A 20,300-nucleotide genomic window follows, 5' to 3' on the forward strand; every position below is an offset into this window, starting at 1 on the left:
CACATGAGCAAAGGATATGCAGCCCTGAACAAGCAATAGGGGTGAAGCTCAGTAATAGAGCACTGACCTAGTATGTGAGAGGCCCTGGGTTCCATTCTACCCACAGCCACCTTACCAGACAGAGCCTGCACAGTGAGGGGCCTGTCCCGTCGTTGGCCACAGAAGGCGGCTATGAGGCTACGGTCTGACTGAACAACACCAGTGTCCAGGAAGCGTGGAAATCCATCAAATGCCAGGACATAGCTCAGCTGAGGAGTGCAGAGTGAAGAGTTAGGGATCATGGGGGCAAGAAAGAGGGGAACTTAAGAGGACAGAGCTAGGCACAGGACAAAGCTATAATCTAAGATACTTAGAAGACTGAGGTAGGAGAATCATGAGCCTAGACTGGACTATATAGAAGACTATATAGAAGTCTGATAGAGAAAAAGAGATGAGAGAGAGACAGACAGACAGACAGACAGATAGACAGACAGACAGAGACAGAGACAGAGAGACAAAGAGAGCTAGGAAGGGCAGGATACTGGGGTATAGCTGGTATAGCTGTTTGAACAGCCAGGACAGACCGTCCAGCTATGGCTTGGAGAGCATTCCTCCCATTTCTTTTTTTTCTTTTTCTTTTTCTTTTTTTGTCAGATGTGGGGCTAGAACACTGGGCCTGGGCACTGTCCTTAAGCTCTTCAGCTCAAGGATACGACCCTACCCCTTGAGCCACAGCGCCATTTCTGGTTTTCTGGTGGTTAACTGGAGATAAGAGTCTCACGGACTTTTGTGCCCAGAGTTGGCTTTGCACCTTGATCCTCAGATCTCAGCCTGCTGAGTAGCTAGGATTACAGGTGTGAACCACCGTGCCCTGCATTCCTCCCATTTCTATGTACCAAGCAGACAAAACTAATCTATCAGATGCTCTTGTACTGATCTTTTTCTCCATATACAGCTTCCAGTAGCCACTACTTGACTCAAGTTGTAAAACTGTAGCATTCCTGGTCTGGAGAAAGGAGATGGGAGTGCAGGAACCAGGAAAAGAACAAGGAAAGGGCAGCATTTGCTGGCTTAGGGACAAAGGGCTGGATGATCTTTAGAACAGAGTCTGGGATTTGAAAACACGGGGTCGGGCCTGTCTGGAGACCTAGAATGGGTTGGAGACATAGTCCTGACATTTGCTGAATTCTAGCCTCGCAGTGCTTACCGTGCAAGGGGTGCTGCTGTCTGGGGAGAAGGTGAGGGTGAGTGGGGGACACAGGGTCCCGGGGGCACAGGGCTGCAGCACCTCAGTGGCTGAGACAACCCACACACAGTAGGAGAGGCCAGGTCCACCTCTCGCTGCTGCACCGCCCGGGGGCTGCAGCCCCCCAAACCGGCGGGAGCCCAGAGCCACTGAGGACACGTTGGTGAGGAGGGCGCGCCCCCCACACTCACGGAAGCAGGAGCCACCAGCCCTGTGGGGATGGAGAGCACGCGTCAGACCTTCCCCACCTGGACTCACAGGATGGTGTCCCACCCTGAGCCCACCCGGCCCAGCTCTGCACCCTCTGGCTCACCGGGGGTCCCCGTAGTAGCCTGGGGAGCACAGCTGGCAATGGGCCCCCTCTGTGTGGTCCTGGCAGAAGCAGAGCCCACTGAGGTTGTCACAGTGGCCGCGGCGTGGGTCCCCGTGCCCGTTGCACTGGCAGGGCCGACAGCCACCCGAGCCTGTGGCGTTGCCGAAGCTGCCCGGGCGGCACCGTTCGCAGTGCTCACCCCATGTCCAGTCTGTGAAGGCCCCAGCAGGAGCGGGCAGAGTCAGGGGCAAGGGCAGAGGCAGACTTGACCAGCTGGCTCTCTCAACCCCTGGCTCCCTCCCCCACTGACTCAAAGGAGAGAAACTGAGGCCAAGCCAGGGAGACACAAGAAATGGGATTCAGCAAGTAAAACCTGTGGGGATCAGGAGCAGGAACTGGGCCCGGGGCCCCCATGTTGTCTGGGTCGGGAGGCTGAGGAGGGCCCTCAAGGCGCACCTGGGCTTGGGGCTGCGGCTGCTTACCCTGGCATTCATCACAGAAGCCAGGCCCCCGCCTGCGGCAGTGGCTGTGGAAGTTGCAGCCACAGTCTCGGGAGCAGCGGGGGGCAGGGGGCCCTGGGGCCGGTGTGGGAGGGGGCACATCGGATGTCCAGCCCAGGTCACACACGCAGGTGAAGTCAGGGGGCCCACTGCAGACACCATGGCCACAGTCTTCCAGGCACCTGAGGGAGTGTGGTGGGGCCAAGCCAAGAGTTGGAGAGAGGGGAACATCCCAGACCCCCCAAAGCAACCCAACATCTCCACCCACAGAGACATCCTCCCAAGTGAGCTGCCTGTTCCCATGGTCCCAGTGTGATATGCTGTCTCCAAGACAACTCCATCACACATGGTGATAGCCTGTTCCCATAGCAACCACCCGTCACCACTGTGAAAACCCCCTTTGAACTCCATAGCGATGCCAAAGATGGCAACCCATAGGCTGAGGGTGCTGTTTCCATGGTAACTAGAGTTTCCCGGGGGTACCTTGGCACCCCCAGGCCCTGGCCCATCCCTATGGCAACCCCTGCCTCACTCACGTGCGGTTGCAATGTGTGATGCCATCGCCCTGGTAGCCACGCTGGCAGTGACATTCATAGCTGAGGGGTGTGTTCAGGCAGGTCGCTCGTGGGTGACACCGTGCCAGGCCCAAGCGACACTCATCCACATCTGGACAACGGGCATAAGCCCAGCGGGCAGGCAGGGCCACCGAAAGCCCCAGGCCCTGGCCCACCCAAAGGGAACAGTTCCCCCCTCCCAGGGGCCCAGAGAAGTCCCCCTGCAGACACCTACAGGGCGGGGTCAGCACAGAAACATGACAACAGTGAGCGCGAAGCAGGGAGGAGAGAATCAGAAAGTAAACAGGAGGAAGGGAGAGAAAAAGAGGGGAAGAAGAAATAAAAACAAAGGAAAAAGACATTGCAGGATGGGGGACAGGTGACAGGGCAAAGAAACAAAGAGAACATTAGAACCACGGAGAAGAGAGGGCCCCTCGCCCCTCCCTCCCCACCGGGCCTCCTGCCAGCCCTCCTCACCGTCCCAGAGTGGGGTTGTCTTCATTGCCACACCAGCCACACTCGTGGCTCTGCAGACACTCGTGGCAGGTCAGGAAGCCGCTGCAGCTTCGGCACCGTGGTTCTGAGTGCACGCTGTAGAGTGACAGGTGTGGGGGGCTTAGAGCCCTGAGCACCTCGCTGGTTTAAACCACCGACTATTCCATGAGCCCAGGCCCAGGGCATACCTGTCATCCCAGCCACGGCAGCCCCCATGTGGGTACCGGGCCAGGTAAGCGGCAAACAGGAAGCAGGTGTGGGTGGACTGGCACCAGGCACACTGGCTGGAATTGGCCAAGCAGTCCTCACAGGTCAGGCGCCTGGAGCAAGGAGTCAGGTGTGTCCTGGCAGCCCCTGCCTTGCCTGGGATATCCAACCCACCCTAGGCCCTGCCAGGCTCACTGGCTACAGAGCGGGGGACACTCCTCTGGGCTCTTCAAGGCACCTCGGCCCCGGCCCCGCCGGCTGCAGGCTGCATCTCCTTTGCGGCTGGAGCTCTGATGCCACTCGCAGAAGAGATCCTGGGGAGGGGTGGCGAAGGAGTCGCTTGTTGGGCCCCCAGTGTCCACCCCATCACTTCTAACAATTCACTGACCCATCACCCATCCCCCAGTCCAACAATCTGTCTCCAATACCTGCCTCTCTACACCCCACTTCAGCTACAGACCTTGCACTTAGCCTGTCCAGGACCCCACTCCAGTACCCCATGGGGGCCCATGATAAGCCCAGGAATCTGAATAAAAGACCATCCAGAAACAATGAATAGGCGTGGATGGGGTGAGGAAGTGAAAGACCGGAGCTGGGCACCAGTGGCTCACATCTGTAATCCCAGCTACTTAGGAGGCTGAGGTCTGAGGATCAAGGTTCAAAGCCAGCAGAGAAGGAAAGTCCGTGAGACTCTTATCTCCAATGAACCACCAGAAAACAATAAGTGGAACTGTAGCTCAAAGTGGTAGCGTGCTGGCCTTGAGTGAAAAGGCGCTCAGGGACAGTGCCCAGGCCCTCATGACTGAGCAAAAAAAAAATACCCAAAAAGCTAAGTGGCTCAAGTGGTAGAATATTAGCTTTGAGTGAAAGAAGTTCAGGCATAGAAGGTCCTGAGTTCAAGCCCCAGGACCAGCACAAAAAAAGCCAGGAGTTTGGCCTAGTGGTAGAATGCTTGCCTAGCATGCATGAAGACCGGGGATCAATTCCTCAGTACCACATCCACAGAAAAAGCTGCAAGTGGTGCTGCGGTTCAAGTGGCAGAGCTCTAGCCTTGAGAAAGCCCAAGGACAGTGCTCAGGCCCTGTGTTCAAGCCCCCAGGACTGGCAAAAAGAAAAGAAAAGAAAGAAAAAAGGGAAAGAGGATTCACAGTAGATTCCTGGCCCCTACAAGGCCCCTGGGGGCCTGAACCCATTTCTTCCCTGTCCCACCTGGCTCTGGCCTACAGACAAATGAGAGAACCCACTCTGCCACTTGCCCAGGGCTCCTCTGCTGCCCATGACAGCTGTAAGCAGCCCTGCTCCACTTGCCCGCTCTAGCTGCATCAACCTGAGACTCCCTGTGGCTCGGCAGGCACCTGGGTGCACGCGTGGCAGTCTCGATGCTCCTCGCAGAGGGGGCAGAGGGCTGGTACCAGCACCAGTAGGGAGCCGCCGGCCCTGTCATCCTCACAGTGGGCCCCGCCCTGGCGCAGGTGGCAGGTAGCACTGCTCAGGCACCAGCCACAGCCCTGGTCCGCCAGGCAACCCAGGCAGGAGGTATAGGAGGTGCAGGCAGAGGAGCGGTAGGGCTCCAGAAAGAAGAAGGAGATCTCCTGGAGACAAGACACACAATGGCTAGGCGTCAAGGCAGGGGGCAGGGCCGGGGTTCTGAGCTGACAGTGTAATTATGGGTTTGGACATAGAACTCAACACAGAAAGTCAGGATTTAGGAAACAAGCACCCAGAAAGTGTCTGAATGCAAGAGGCTAGAGGCGAGAAAACAAAGCGTGGTGCTAGGATGTAGCTCAGTGGCAAAATACTTGCCTAGCAATGCCCTGGGTCTGATCCCTGGTACCAGGAAAGAAGAGACAAAAAAACAAAACAAAAGAAACAAAGTAAAACACACACACACACACACACACACACACACCAAGCCTGGGCTTCACTGGCTCGCGCCTGTAATCCTAGCTACTCAGGAGGCTGAGATCTGAGGATCGTGGTTTGAAGCCAGCCCAGGCAGGAAGGTCTGTAAGGCTTTTACCTCCAATTAACTATCAAAAAGCCATAAGTGGAACAAAGCTGTGACTCAAATGGTAGAGCGCCAGCGTGGAGCACAAAAGCTCAGGGACAATGCTCAGGCTCTGAGTTCAAGCCCTAGGACCGGCATATGACAAAATCAAACTAGAGGGCAGGAAGTCAGGGGTCAGCATGTGAGATCTAGGCCAGGGGGTTATGCAGTGGAGAACCCTTGCATGCCCAGAGTTCTGGGATCCACCCACAGCAATTCCCTGTCCCCAAATAACCCTAGAATATGGGGTCAGGTCACAGTCTGGGATCACAAGTTAGAAACTAGAAGATTTGGCCGGGAGTTTGGCCTAGTGATTAAAGTGCTTGCCTAGCATGCATGAAGACCCGGGTTCGATTCCTCGGTACCACATACATAGAAAAAAGCCAGAAGTGGTGCTGAGGCTCAAGTGGTAGAGCTCTAGCCTTGAGAAAGTCCAAGGACAGTGCTCAGGCCCTGAGCTCAAGCCCAGGACTGGCAAAAAAAAAAAAAGAAACTAGAAGATTTAAGGTGATGTCCAGAGCTCAGTACACAAGTGTCAAGGGGTCAGAGGTCAGCCAGGAAGTCAGCCACGGGACTGGAAAGCTCAGGGGATCTGAAGCCAAGGCCAGCTGGGCACTCACGCTGCCGCCTGGCACGCCGGTCCGATCCCACAGCAGGGTGAGCTCACTGTGCCCGGGGCCCGCGGAGCCGTTGAGCTGGCCTCGGATCTCCACTGCGTACTTGTGGCCTCGCCCAGGCATCGGGAAGAGGCGAGTGGACCCTGGACGCTGTAGCCGCCTGGTCTCCTTCTCCTGCTGAGCCACCCAGCGCCCCACTTCCTCCTGGGGAGAAGGATGAGTCTCAGACAGTGACCTTGGAAAGCTTCACAGGACCCCCTGAGCCCCACTTCTTCCTGGGAGGGAAGGCCTCAGAGCTCCTTAGATCCCCAAGAAGCTACACAGTACCCTCAAACCCCTAGAGACCAACAGCCTCCAGGGAATCTCACTCGAATCTCCCCCACCTTCTCCAGTCCCCACCCCAAATCGTGTGTGCGTGTGTGTGCGCATGCTCGTCCTGGGACTTGAACTCAGTGCCTGGGTGCTGTCCTTGAGCTTTTTTTTGGCTCAAGACTAGCACTCTAGCACTTGAGCCACAGTGCCACTTGGAGATGAGTCTCTCACTTTCCTGGGCTGTCTTTAAACTGCGATCCTCAGATCTCAGCCTCCTGAGTAGCTGGAATGACAGTGGTGAGCCATCTGCACTTGGCCCCTCAAATCTAGTGGGGAACCCCAGTGCACCCTTCCGTGCTAACAATCTGTCCCGTCCCCATAACTTCTCTCTTCTCACCCCAAACCATCACCTTACCCTATCCACATACCCTGACTTCATGATTCACCATCCCCGCACCGTCCAGCCCCCAAACATCCCAGGCTCTCTTACCATGTTCTCCGTGTTAGGACCAAGTGCCATCCGAGCCAGAACGTGTAGGCGCTGGGCCCTAGCCCACACAGCCACGTCTTCACCCCCAGAGCTGCCGGACCCTCCTGGCAGCAGCGGGTGGATAAAACCCCGGTACACTAGAGACACATCTGTCTCTGGGCTGGGAGTCAGGGTGATGGTTGTACTGCGAACAATGGAGACCTGTGCCAACAGGGAAGGGGTGAAGGTCTGAGCCCCTGGCAGCCCCACCCGCATTCCAGACCACGTCAGAGCTGGAGTGACCAACTCAGCTTCCCCATTTCATCAAGTGAGAAACTAAGATGGGGAGCAGGGGTTAAGTGGTGACCCAGTACCCACCTTCACCCCAGTCCCTGCTCATCTCCAGAGCATATAAAAAGTCCAACACTTGGGCTGGGAGTTTGGCCTAGTGGTAGAGAGCTTGCCTGGCATGCATGAAGACCCAGGTTCGATTCCTCAGTACCACATACATAGAAAAAAGTTGGAAGTGGTGCTGAGGCTCAAGTGGTAGAGCTCTAGCCTTGAGAAAGTCCAAGGACAGTGCTCAGGCCCTGAGCTCAAGCCCAGGACTGGCAAAAAAAAAAAAAAAAAAGTCCAACACTAAGGAACTGGGCACCAGTGACTCAGGCCTGTAATCTCAGCTACTCAAGGCGCTGAGATCGGAGGATCGAGGTTTGAAGCCAGCGCCAGGCAGGCAAATCAGAAAGACTCTTATCTTCTAGAAACCAGCAAAAAGCCAAAAGTAGAGGTGTGGTTCAAATGGTAGTGCTAGCCTTGAACCAAAAACTATTCAGGGATAGTGCCAAGACCAAGTTCAAGCCCCAGAATTGCACACACACACACACACACACACACACTGAGCTAGGTGCAGTATCAGTACTCAGAGGGCTCTATACTACAATCTGCCTATGGCCGCCTCTCAAATAGACAGGATTAAAGGCATGCATCATCACACCCAGTCCGTCCGTATTAGATGTCTGAATGTAAAGACTTCCAGAGTAGACACAGGAGTGGGGCTGTAACTCGGTATGGGGTACATACTTAGCCGGTCTGCACAAGGTCCTGAGTTCCATCCCTGGTAACACACACACTCACATTCGCACAAGCTGCAAGTCCAGGATCATCAACACCTCATACAGGATTTCTCTCACTTCCCACCTTGTCGGGCTGGGACGCGTTGGGCGGCTGCTGGAAGGTGAGCAGGTGCAGGCCTGGCAGGAAGCTCTGGGTGACACAGGCCTCCAGGGAGGTGACGAAGACAGGTGCTGGCCCCCACCAGCCCACGGTGCCCGAGATCTGCTCCCCTCGGCAGCGGGCTTGCTCTGGGAGGAAGGGAAGTAGGGGGTGGGAGGTCTGGGTGGAGGCGGGGACTGTGCCACCCACTGCCACCCACTGCCACTCACACTCACCAGGCCGAGGGAGACAGCTTTCATTGTGCACGCACCAGCCCAGGGCGCCAGGCCCCCGGGGAGGGCCCGTGGGGCCACTGAAGGCCAGGCATGCCTGGCAGTCACTCAGGAGGCGGCCCAGGCCCAGGCAGCTGGCAGCTAGACACTGCAAGGGAGGTTAGGGCACAGGGTTCACTGTCCACCCAGGCTCAAGAGATGTGGGATGGGCTGTGGATACAGGTGTCATGGTATGAAAGAGACTGGCAAATTGTGGACTGGGGAAGGAGAGCAGGGTGGAAATGCAGGGGAGACCCCCCCCCCGGGACAGGCTGACCAGAGGTTCAGCAGTCAGGTCAGGAGCGGAAATGAGGATTGTGGATGTAGGAACCATTGACCACTTGGCTTAGGCAGCGGGAGGACCAGGGGGTGGGGTGGGGTGACACTCACAGCCCCTGAGAGAGTCCCAGGAGGGGGTGCGGCCTGGCAGGCTCCTTGACACCAGCTGCACTCGGGGTCTCTGGAGCATACACTGTGGTCAGTGTACATGGAACAATAGTCCAAATGGTACTGAAAAGAAACAGGGGGTGGGGGGGCCCTGTTCAACCCCGGGGTCTTCCTGCCGCCTAGCCCCTCCGATCACTCAGCACTCTGAGGACCCACCCACCCCTCACCCATGCCACCTTTTAGCACCTCCACCCTCCATCCCACCGCACTGCCTTCCCTCCTCTGTGGGAACCAGGCCACCCTCTTCCTGTCTCCCCAGTGCTCACATCTGGGGCAGGAGCCTGAAACACGAAGGGGGGCACTTTGTAGGCCATCAAGTCCCCCCGAGGCCGGCCACTGTACCCTCCAGCCACCAGCAGGACACTGCCACCAAGCACGGCCGTCACGTGTGAGTACCGACCACTAGGGGGCGCTGCTCGGCCTAGAAGAACAGACACCCCCCCCACCCCAAGAATATTAGCCCCCAAATCTCCACCTTCATGAGCCTCAGCCTAGCCCCCACCCCACCTGCAAAGGCTAGCTCTACAATTCTCTCATCTCCTGCCCAAGCCATCTTTTAGGGGCAGAAATTCGTGGGTTCAAATTATAAATCAACTACTAGCTGTGTGGCCTGAGGTGTGACTTCTCTAAGTGGAGAATGTCCCTCCAGGAAAATATCCTTTCCCTACTGCCCAGGGACACGAGTGGAGCTGGTAGAAGTAGGGCCTGAGCACAAATCTGTCTGTTTCAGGAACTGATCTAGAAGAGCAACCTCCTTCATCCAGGCATTTTAAGGGAGCAGATTTAATCCAAGCTAGTGACCATCTATGAAGAACAAACCCAGACAAAAGTGAACCTAGCTGAGAACTGGTGCTGGAAATGGCGAATGCCATCAGTGAACTCCTGGATCCAGCTCAGCCTGAAGCTTTCACTTAAATGAACCAAGAAGTTCTCCTTTGTCCTCATACCAGATGGGCTGAGTTTCTGTCACATACAACCAAACGTCCTGACTGACAGGCAAGTGACAGTGAACGGTCACTTCCCAGCGCTCAGACTGACTCCTGTGCTACACAAGCCACGAGGCTTGGCCCACAGAACAATAAAAAAGGAACAAGTGGAGGCCTTCTCTGGTCATTTCATGCTTCACGCACCCCCTCAACTTACTCTCCTGACAGCCCAGTGACCCCCCCCCACTGCCCCCCCCCCGCCGTGTGAGAGGCCAGGGCAAGGGGTTGTTTGGAGCCAGCCATCTTGATCCTGCTACTTGTCCACTATGACCCTGCTAAGAAGCAGCAACCTGGGGCAGCTGACACAGAATCTGGAGCATCTGGACACACAAAACCTGGGCTGGGACCTACATCCCCTGCTGCCACACCTGCCTCCCAGCTCCGCAGTGATGCGGCAGCTCTTTCTTGGGCCCAGGCTGGAGGCAACAGGCTGCGGGAAGGCTCCTGCCCAGATTCAGTGTGGGGGAGCCCTTGGAGTTGCTTACCCTCAGGAGTCCCTGGGGGGGCCAGCTCAGCCCCCGATACCCACTGGTGGCAGCCAAGGTGGTAGAAGAAGATGCCATCTTCATAGCACTTTTCCTCCTGGTAATGGGTGTGCACGTTACCCCCTGGGAAAAAAGGGAAGGGGCACAGCTGATGAGCCCAAAAGAGGTGTGGGACCAGGCAGGAGCCTCAGGTCAGGGTCAGCTCAAGCCCCTGACAGGTGGGCAGGATCGGGGGCCTCCATACCATACACCACCATGTAGTTGCCCAGAACGCTGGCCGTGTGGAAGGCTCGTTCGCGGGGGCCCTGCAGTCCTTCCCGGCCCTTCAGGGTGGTCCACACGCGCCGGTCCACGTGGAAGAGCTCTGTGGAGTTTACCCTTACAGAGAACCTGCAGTGGACAGGCAAGCAGAGGCTCTGGGCTAGAAGGGAGGAGCCACGCCCTGCCTCACCTGGGCTCTCAGGAAGGAGGTCAGAGTCAACAAACTCTCCTCGCTAGACACTTGCTGTGGGCAGTACCATGATTAGATGAATTGTCTGCATAATCTGATCAGGGCTGGACACAGAATGAGTGACTAGGGCCGGGAGTTTGGCCTAGTGGTAGAGTGCTTGCCTAGCATGCATGAAGACCCGGATTCGATTCCTCGGTACCACATACATAGCAAAAAGCCGGAAGTGGTGCTGAGGCTCAAGTGGTAGAGCTCTAGCCTTGAGAAAGTCCAAGGACAGTGCTCAGGCCCTGAGCTCAAGCCCAGGACTGGAAAAAAAAAAAAAGAGTGACTAAAAGAATGAATGAATGAATGAATGAATGAATGAATGGAGTATATAGGAGGACACTGGCCAGGAAGGTTAATAAAGAATCACAGACAGCTGGTTACTGGTCACTCACTCCTGGAATCCTAGCTACTCAGGAGGCTGAGGTGTGGTTTACAGGCATTGCGGTTCAGAGCGAGCTGGGGCAGGAATCTATGAGATTCTCATCTCCAGTTCACTTCCTGAAAACCGGAAGTAGAGCTATGGCTTAAAGTGGTAGAGCACTAGCCTTGAGTAAAAGAGCTCTGGAACTAAGCTCAGGCCCTGAGTTCAAGATCTGCAACTGGCCAAAAAGCAAAACAAAACCTCAGTGTGTGGGAGTGGGAGTGGATGAGTGAGTAACCAAGTGAATGAAGGAGGGACGGAGGGAGGGAGAAGACTGAATATCTCTAGGCCTCTGTTAGTGGCTGCGGCCATTTCGGGGGGAAGGCATGGGAGTGGGGTTGGTACTAGAGATGAAACTAAGGGCCTCCCGCCTGCTAGGCAGGTGCTCTACCACCTGGTCCACACCTCAGTCCTTCCACTTTGGGATTTATTTTTGAATAGTCTGGCTTACTTTACCTAGGCTCACCTGGATCCAATTTGCTGGAATGACAGGTGGATACCACTGTACTTGTCCCCAAAGACTTCTTAAATCTAAGCCTCTCTTAGGTGTAGAACTGGCCTGACCCTAAGGGAGAGGGGTATGGGGCAAGCCACTCACCGGGCAGTGGAAGGCCGGTGTCCACCATGGACCAGCAGGGCCCGAGATGGGGCGTGGAATACCATGGAGTGGCCAGTGGCGGCAGGGGGGCGCCCACCTGCAGGGATCACCTGTTCCCAGTAACCCCCACTGGTGCTGTCCAGACGGAAGCGGAAGAGGCCAGAGGAGAAGAGGTCATGCTGGGTGCGGCCACCAGATACATAGAGCCACGTGTCATCCACCAGAGCAGCTGCGTGGCCTGCCAGTCCTGGAGGCCCTGAGGAGCTGGACGTAGGGGGTGCCAGGAGCTCCCAGTGGCCTTTGCCCAATGGACGGAAGGCCCACACATCATTGGTGAGTGAACCATCAGCCAGCTCCCCGCCCATCAGCACCAGGGAGCCGTCCCAGGCCACGCCCACGTGGGAATGGCGGGCAGCCTGTGAGGAGAGACAAGGAGACAGAGATGGGAAGACGTGGCTGGATGGAGTCCAAGCCAGACATGGACACAGACATGCAGAGACCAGACAAATGGATGGAGAGTGAGACAGACAGAGACAATGAGGACAGAGATAAGCAGGGAAAGAAAAGGGCAGAAGCCAAAAAGCAGAGAGACAGACGCAGTAAGAGGGAGAGATGCAGCAAAACATGGAGGCAGACAGAAATAGAAGTGTCAGAACAACAGAGGAGCAGCCTCAGAGAGACAGAGGCATGGACAAGATGGACAAGACACCAAGAATAAGCCAAAAATAGAGGCAGACTGAGAGACATGGGAGACAAGATGTACAGGGGTGGGGGAGTAGAAAGAAAAAAAGAAACTGAAGGTAGAGGGGATGAATTTGTTCAAAATGCATTGTGTACATCTGTAGAAATAGCAGAAATAGCACAGTGAACCCCTCGTGCTACATGTGGATACTAATACAGAAATAAGACAATAATTTTCAAAAGAAAATATTTTTTTTAAGAAAAAGAAACCAAGTACTGAAGGCCCATGCCTGCCACCCTACCTACTCAGGAGGCTACGAGGATCTGAGGGTAGATTCAAAGCCAGCCCGAAGCCCCTGAGACTTTTTTTTTTTTTTGCGGGGGGTTCAGGGGCTTGAAATCTAGGCCAGGGTGCTGTCCCTGAGTTCTTCAGCTCAAGGCTACTGGCCTAACCTTGGAGCCACAGCCTCACTTCCGGTTTTCTAGAAATTAATTGGAGGTAAGAGTGCTCTGGCTGGCTTTGAACCTCGATCCTCAGATCTCAGTCTCCTGAGTAGCTAGGATTACAGGCATGAGCTCTGAGACTCTTATCTCCACTTAACCACAAAAAGCCAGAAGGGGGCTGGGGGTTTGGCCTAATGGTAGAGTGCTTGCCTAGCATGCACAAAGACCCAGGTTTGATTCCTTGGTACCACATATATAGAAAAAAAGCTGGAAATGATGCTGAGGCTCAAGTGGTAGAGCTCTAGCCTTGAGAAAGTCCAAGGACAGTGCTCAGGCCCTGAGCTCAAGCCTAGGACTGGCAAAAAAAAAAAAAAAAAAAAAGCCAGAAAGGAGGTGTGGCTTACTTGGTAGAGCACTAGCCTTGAGCACAAAAGCTCAGACAGCACCTAGGCCCAGAATATATATATATATATCAGTGCGAGCAAAGGTAGAAACTGAAGGAGGTTTGTCTGATAAGCTGTGGAGGAAAGAAGCAGGTGATAGAGGCTGCTCTGGGGGACTTGGCTGGGTCTAGTGAATGACAGGCTCCCCCAAGCAGGGCAGAAGAGGGTCCATACCGGTGCAGGACTCAGATCCCAGCGTTCCCAGGTGTTGGTAGAGAAGTTGTACAGGACCAGGTCACCCAGGGCCTTGTTGAGGTCCTGGCCTGTGGAGCGGTAGAAGTCTCAAGCTCTGGCCACAGGCTGCACGCAAGCCCCCAAAGTTCCACACACTCACTCCCCTCAAGCCGCTCACCTCCAAAAACAGCCAGCAGCCCTGGTGGGGACAGGAAAGCACCAGCTGCCCCAATCCGAGCAGAGAAGGCAGGGTCTCCAGCACTGACATTGTGCCACCAGCCAGCTCCCTGGTTCTCCCACAAATGAAGGTCACAGGCACGTCCCAGGAAGCCAGGCTCACAGCGGCAAGGTCCCAGGGGCTAGGAAGGGGACATAAAGGCAGGGAAAAAAAGAATCAGAGAGGTGGAAGGGGATACAAAAAGAGAAACAGCCAGAGTGAGACAGATGGGGCAGACAGGGTAGACAGGAAGGGAGAGAATGTTAAAGAGAAAGGCATGGTCAGGAGGATGGCCTAGTAGTAAAGTGCTTGCCTAGCATACATGTAAGCCCTGGGTTCGATTCCTTGGTACCACATACACAGAAAAAGCCAGAAGTGGCACTGTGGCTTAAGTGGCAGAGTGCTAGCCTTGGGCAAAAAGTGTCCAAGGACAGTACACAGGCCCTGAAGTTCAAGCCTCCTGACTAACAGAGAGAGAGAGAGAGAGAGAGAGAGAGAGAGAGAGAGGGAGGGAGGGAGGGAGGGAGGGAGGGAGGGAGAGAGAGAGAGAGAGAGGGAGAGAGAGAGAGAGAGAGAGAGAGAGAGAGGCAGAAGGCCTAAAGGAAAGACAGGTGGACAGAAAGAAGGACAGCTGGGCGCTGGTGGTTCATGCTTATAATCATAGGAGACAGATCTGAGGACTGTGCTTCAAAGCCAAAAGTCTGAGACCCATCTCCAATTAACCACTCAGAAGCCGGAGTGGTTAGGCTGGGAGCATGGTCTAGTGGTAGAGTGCTTGCCTAGCATGCAAGAAGCCCTGGGTTTAATTCCTTGGTACCACATACACAGAAAAAGCCGGAAATAGTGCTGTGGCTCAAGTGGTAAAGCACTAGCATGGAGACGGCACAAGGACAGTGCTCAGACCCTGAGTTCAAGCCCCATGACCCACCAAAAAAACAAAAACAAAAAAACAGAAAGCAGGACATAACCAGAGGGAAGAGATAGAACAAAGAAAATAGGCTGAGAAAGGACAGACAGAAGAAGAGAGGCTGCAAGAAAGATAGTGAGTCTTTCCAGTGAGTGAGGTCCCAGTTCACTGCAGGCTGAAAGGGCTCAGATAGGATAAATAGAGTCAGGTAAGGCTCACACATGATTTAGATCCCCAGCCAGAGTGCCTGGTTCTAGTGCAGGATCAGTGATAAAAGGATAGAAATTGTCAGTTGCCACTAGCTCCTGCCTGTAAGCCTAACTACCTGGGATGCTGAGATCTGAGGACTGCGAGTCAAAGCCAGACCACGTAGAACAGTCTTGGTTTTTATCTCCAAAAAACTACAACAAAAGCCAGATGTGGAGCTATAGCTCAAATGGCAAGGCACCAGCCTGGAGCAGAAAAGCTAAGGGACAGTGCCCAGGCCCTGAGTTCAAGTCTCAGTACCAGCACACACACACACACACACAAAGACAGAAGTCCTGACAGAAGGCAGGGCCACAGGAGGAGCTGGCTAAGAGGAGGGAGGAGGGCAGAGTGCTCAGGTGAGGGGAGGCCAGGGTATCAGGGTGGGAGGGCAAAGCGGGTCTTCAGGTGCCAGTGAAGCAGGGCTGGAGATCTCTGGTAGTCTAGGGTGGGTCAGGCAAGAGGGAAGTCCAATCTCAAGAGCCATGATACTGGATGTGGTCACAGAACTGAGTTCTCAGGGACCCTGGGCATGAACTCACCGAGGCACAGGTGCCATGGCTGCCACAGTAGGCCGAGCACTCCTGCAGGCTGCAGTCGGGCCCTCCCCAGCCTGGATCGCAGACACACACTCCTGAGGGCTGGCACTGCCCACGGCTCTGGCAGCCACCCGGGCACAAGGAGAAGTGGAAGGAGGCATTGAAGCCGAGTAGATTATAATTGGCATCACTAAAGAGGTGCAGCAGCATCTGTGGGGACAAGGACAGCTGGGCACAGTGGACAGGGTAGGATGGCCCAGGCACTGCCTCTGTCTCTCTGGCCTTGTCATCCCCATGTCCTCTGGGATGCCCTTTGGCTGACTGTCCCTCCAGGAAAAAATTCCTCCCTCTGTCCAACACACACACACACACACACACACACACTGAGTCCTCCAGCCACATCCCCACAGCCTGAGCCACTGACCTTGCCTGAGGACGCCTCGATGGGTGGGGGCCGTGTGCTCCCACTCAGACTGGCCAGCAGCGGGCCTCTCGGAGAGTCGCCATCATACACGAACAGATAATCGTAAGTGCACTCTGTGTCCAGGAAAAGGAAGTCCAACAGGATCCGGTGTTGGGGGCTTGGGGCTGAGCAAAGAACACAGAGGGAGCCAAATTCCAACACAGCCAGAGGAATCACAATGTCAGTCCCTCCCCCCACCGTTCCACCACGCAGGTGAGGAAACTGAGAGATGAGACTCCTTCAGTGAAGCCAAGGCATCTTCATTCATTCTGCCCCTGTCCAGCCTCAGACAGGCTCACGCTGCAGTCAAGGCCCAGGCCTTTCTGCTTTGCCAGAGTCTCTCTCACCATCCCTGTCCAAATTACACAGATCTCTCCATGGCTGACAACCACGTCTTTGTCAAGTGCCTGCGGAGGCTGGATCCCTCATCTGCCTTCCCCTGGTGACTCCTCAAGTTCAAGGTCTTCTGTTTCCATCCACTCTCACCACCACTTAAGAGAAATCTGATTCCAAACTACCACCACCACTACCTCCCCCCCAAAAAAAACACTGAGACTAGATAAAGTATGAACATGGCATAAAAGTAAGCAGGTTAAACAAGGCACAACAGTGTAGACTTGTAATCCCAGCACTGAGTTCAAGGCCAGCAAGAACTACAGAGACCCCTGTCACAAAAAAAATTAAGAGGGCTGGAAACACAGCTGAGGTAGCACAATGCCTGCCTAATCATCACCAGGCCAGTTTAAACCCCCGTACTATAAATAAATAAATAAATAAGTAAAAAATAAATAAATATTTTAGGAAAAAGAAAGAACCCTCCCTGCCTCTCAAGTGTCTCAGTCTCTCACCTTAGCCCTTGCCCCAGATCACATTTTCTCATGCAACACCAGCAACCAGCACATCAAGTTTCTAGTCTGTACTCAGTGTAACATTCAAGGCCCATCCTCCTAGACTTCTGGCTCTCAACTCTCTGTCCATGATGCAGACAGACAGCTAGACCCAGACAAGAACCTTAAGACACTCCAGGTTCCTTTGTGTCTTCAGAGGGGCTGCTCCCTTCTCCAACTCAGTAAACTCCTACACATGCTTTAAAATTTCCTATCAGTGGCCTATTCACATAACGTGGGTAACCTCCTTTGGCCTCAGCACAGTCTCTGTGAGCAGTGGACAGAGGAGGGATTAAAGGTCACAACGAGTTCCCACTCCTTCCCCAATCTCAATCAATCTGAGACTCTCCAAGGTTTCAGAATACTTAATAACTCCCCCCACTCAATCACACACTTCATTCTATTCCCATCCTGCAGCCTGACAAGAACAGCCAGCAAGCTGCAGACAGGTAGACGTGTTTATCCCAAAATGCATGCCTTCATCCATATTCTACAAAGCAGCCAGAGAGAGCTTCTTAAACATCAACCAAAGCCAGGGCCGTGGCTCAGACCTGCAATCCTAGCTATTCAAGAGGATGAGATTTGAGTATCAAAGCTAGCCTGGGCAGGGAACTCCATGAGACTCTTATGTCTAATTGACTACCAAAAAAAAAACTTCAGGTGGGCGGGGAGTTTGGCCTAGTGGTAGAGTGCTTGCCTAGCATGCACGAAGACCAGGGTTTGAGTCCTCGGTACCACATACATAGAAAAAAAAAAGCCGAAAGTGGTGCTAAGGCTCAAGCGGTAGAGTGCAAGCCTCAAGCAAAGTTTCAGAGCAGAGGCCAGGCCCTGAGTTCAAGCCCCAGGATCGGTATATAACACACACACACCAACTAGATCCTTCTGCTCCCCATAGCTCCCCAGTGCCCCAAGGTAAGAGACTGAGCTCCACAGCCTGCCAAGGAAGCCCTCTGCATGATGCAGTCCCTGGCACTTGTCCAGCCTTGGCCCATGACCTCTGACCTCTCCATGGAGACCAACGCCCACATCTATCTCCCTGTAAGGTCTGGACATTTCTGGCCTCTGTCACTATTTTCAGATATGGTCTTCTGTTTTTGCTCAAAGCCAGTCACAGACAGCAATCTCTCCTACCTATGCCTCCTTTACAGCTGTATGGATGTGTTACGACACTTGGTTCATTTGTTAAGATGCAGTCTTTATAACTGCTGCCTGGACCAGCCTAGAACCTCCATTCTTCCAGATCTCTGCCTTCACAGTAACTGGAATGACAGGCATATGCTATCACTCTCAAACTCCGATTCCCTCTTTCTTCCTCCTGCTTCTGTCTGACTAAAGCTGGGCTCTGCTAGGCACAGGGGTTTCTCCCATCACAGACTAAACTAGGTTTGTCACTGTTGATGCAGTTATCTCTGCTACTGAACTCTAAACCATAGTCACCAGGAACTGCTGGAACTCTATTTGTCTCTTGTTCATGTCTTGTCTGCAAATGCAATGTCTAGAACATAAAAGACTGGAGGGAAGCCAGGTATGCTGGCTCATGCCTGTAATCCGAGCTACTCAAGAGGCTGAGATCTGAGGATCACGGTTCAAAACCAGCTAAAAGCTAATGCTCTACCACTTTGAACCACAGCCCCACTTTTGGTTTGGGGGTGGTTAATTGGAGATGAGTCTCACAGACTTCCATGCCTGGGATGGTTTCAAGCCATGATTCTCAGATCTCAGCCTCCTGAGTAGCTAGGATAACAGGCGTGAGCCATCAGATCCTGGCTTAACAAAAATAATCTTGATGCCATTTGTTGAACATTTACTATGTGCCAGGCCTCCATTATGTTCCAATACTTGGTCTTCAATTCCTAGAGGAGGTGAATATTATCTCCATTTGGAGTAAAGAAAGCTGAACCTCAGAGAGAGAAGTTCTCTTTCCCCAAACTACAATGCCATTAAGAAGAAGAACGTACATTCTAAGCCAGCTGCTTGGACTCTGAGCCTGGTTTATTTTGTTGAGTGTGTGTGTGTGCATGAGAAAGACAGAGATACAGGCGGATACTCACTAGATAACACTGGCTGGCCTCCCACTCTCAATTCTCTTCTCTTTGCTTCTTAAATTCTGGGACTACAGGTATGCACTCTCAGCTGGTTTGTAACTGAGTCTGCATATATGCAGCTAACTCCCCCATAGACTTACCACCCTCCCAGGCTGAGAAGGAGCAGGTTGTCTGCAATCTTGAAGGGTCCCAACATTTTAAAGCATAATTTCTGGATGAGGACCAGACTCTGGGATTGTGCTGCTGAGGAGACGATTGTACAAACGAATGAATGAGTGACAACTGCGGCCCCACTCACCCTCGATAAGCCATTCGCAGTTGCCATTGACGCTGTAGTTGCCAGCACCATCCGTCACGAAGCCTGGCGCCTCTCGGAGCACCTGCCGCTGCCCCTTGCAGTCTCCGGCCAGGGCCCCCCTGGGGGAGAGCACGGCCCAAGCCAGGGCCGCCAGGGCCGCGGCCAGAGCCCGGCACAGGATCATGGTCGCCTCCAGCACTCACCGTGAGAGTCGGGGAGGACCGGAAAGACCTGGAGAGGCCCCCTCGAGGCTTGAGACCCCGCCAACGCGACCCCTAAGGCCTTGTAGGCCCGGGGGGCCTCAGAGACCCCACCGAAGGGGCAGCCGGTGTGGGCCGGCCCTGGATGCCGAGGGGCGGGCCCTACCCATCCATGGAAGGCCCTGCCTAGGGGCTCTTCATAGTCGGGTCCACAGACTCCTGAGGACCATAGGGGTCCCTCATAGACACAGACCCCCATAGGGGGGCCGACCCCCCCCACACACAGAGACCAGCCAGCAATTAGACTCGGACCGCCGCAGGCCCAAACAGACCTTCATAGAAGGCTGGGTGCCCGGGGGCGAAGGGCTCTACGGCTCCGAGGGGCCTCCATAGACGGTGCGACCCTCCAGGGCCAGAAGGTCCCGGGGAGACCCCTGGAGCCGGGGGCGGGGCGCCAGCGGGCGCCGGGGGCGGAGCCTGGCTTCAGGGCCTCGGGCTGGGATCCCATAGGCGCGCGCTTCGCTCCACCGGCGGCCCGGCCGGATCAGAGAGACTGAGGGGACTCCTGGGCTAGAGCGGCCGGGGTAGAGGAGGGACGGGGAGGGAGACCCGCCGGGAGGGCGGGAGCCGCGCAGCCGCTGTGGAAAGACTGGGAGAGAGGAGGCGAGAAGGGGCCCAGCCGCAGGTCAGAGCGGCCCTGGGAGGACTGGAGGGAGGCCCCGCCCCTCTGCACCCCGACGCCTGCGCGGTGAGGATCGGAGCCCGTGGCTGGGTGCACCACGCATGCGCGGTGCCGAGACGCCGACCCAGGCTCGGATCCGTCTTGCGTTTGATTTAGTAGGTACCCCTGTGTCTCACTGGTAAAGAGAAGGTAAAACGAAAGGAGTGGTGCCACGAAGGGTTCTGCTAGATGATTCTTCTAGACCTCCTGATGCTGGCTCGGCATAAAAGTCCAGTTATAAACTGCAAGCCGGTGGCTCTCGCATGTTAGCTGCTCAAGAGGCTGCGATCCGAGGATCGCGGTTCAAAGCCAGCCTGGGGCAGGAAAGTCTGTAAGCCCCTTATCTCCAAGGAACTGCCAAAAAGCCAGAAGCAAAGCT

The 20,300-nt window shown here is 54.8% G+C and overlaps 1 protein-coding gene across 1 annotated transcript in view; it reads right to left on the minus strand.

Annotated features, from left to right (window-relative positions):
- Positions 1 to 19,722, minus strand: part of Megf8 (multiple EGF like domains 8) — a 38,013-nt gene extending 18,291 nt beyond the window's left edge. The window contains exons 1-23 of the mRNA XM_090322887.1: positions 19,001 to 19,722; positions 15,732 to 15,895; positions 15,311 to 15,517; positions 13,577 to 13,757; positions 13,399 to 13,487; positions 11,657 to 12,072; positions 10,386 to 10,531; positions 10,142 to 10,264; positions 8,937 to 9,091; positions 8,614 to 8,733; positions 8,188 to 8,332; positions 7,937 to 8,100; positions 6,761 to 6,961; positions 5,962 to 6,162; positions 4,650 to 4,886; positions 3,490 to 3,608; positions 3,276 to 3,407; positions 3,070 to 3,183; positions 2,575 to 2,823; positions 2,021 to 2,220; positions 1,539 to 1,749; positions 1,187 to 1,436; positions 116 to 248 (exon numbers count right to left, since the gene is read on the minus strand). Of these exons, the coding sequence (XP_090179013.1) occupies positions 116 to 248; positions 1,187 to 1,436; positions 1,539 to 1,749; positions 2,021 to 2,220; positions 2,575 to 2,823; positions 3,070 to 3,183; positions 3,276 to 3,407; positions 3,490 to 3,608; positions 4,650 to 4,886; positions 5,962 to 6,162; positions 6,761 to 6,961; positions 7,937 to 8,100; positions 8,188 to 8,332; positions 8,614 to 8,733; positions 8,937 to 9,091; positions 10,142 to 10,264; positions 10,386 to 10,531; positions 11,657 to 12,072; positions 13,399 to 13,487; positions 13,577 to 13,757; positions 15,311 to 15,517; positions 15,732 to 15,895; positions 19,001 to 19,184 (4,141 nt within the window). The 5' untranslated portion in view covers positions 19,185 to 19,722. The remainder of the gene's footprint in view (positions 1 to 115; positions 249 to 1,186; positions 1,437 to 1,538; positions 1,750 to 2,020; positions 2,221 to 2,574; positions 2,824 to 3,069; positions 3,184 to 3,275; positions 3,408 to 3,489; positions 3,609 to 4,649; positions 4,887 to 5,961; positions 6,163 to 6,760; positions 6,962 to 7,936; positions 8,101 to 8,187; positions 8,333 to 8,613; positions 8,734 to 8,936; positions 9,092 to 10,141; positions 10,265 to 10,385; positions 10,532 to 11,656; positions 12,073 to 13,398; positions 13,488 to 13,576; positions 13,758 to 15,310; positions 15,518 to 15,731; positions 15,896 to 19,000) is intronic.
- Positions 19,723 to 20,300: the final 578 nt, after the last annotated feature.

Source organism: Megascapheus bottae, chromosome 31, assembly GCF_031878675.1.
Source record: "Megascapheus bottae isolate mThoBot1 chromosome 31, mThoBot2.hap1, whole genome shotgun sequence".
NCBI classification, from domain to species: Eukaryota; Metazoa; Chordata; class Mammalia; order Rodentia; family Geomyidae; genus Megascapheus; species Megascapheus bottae.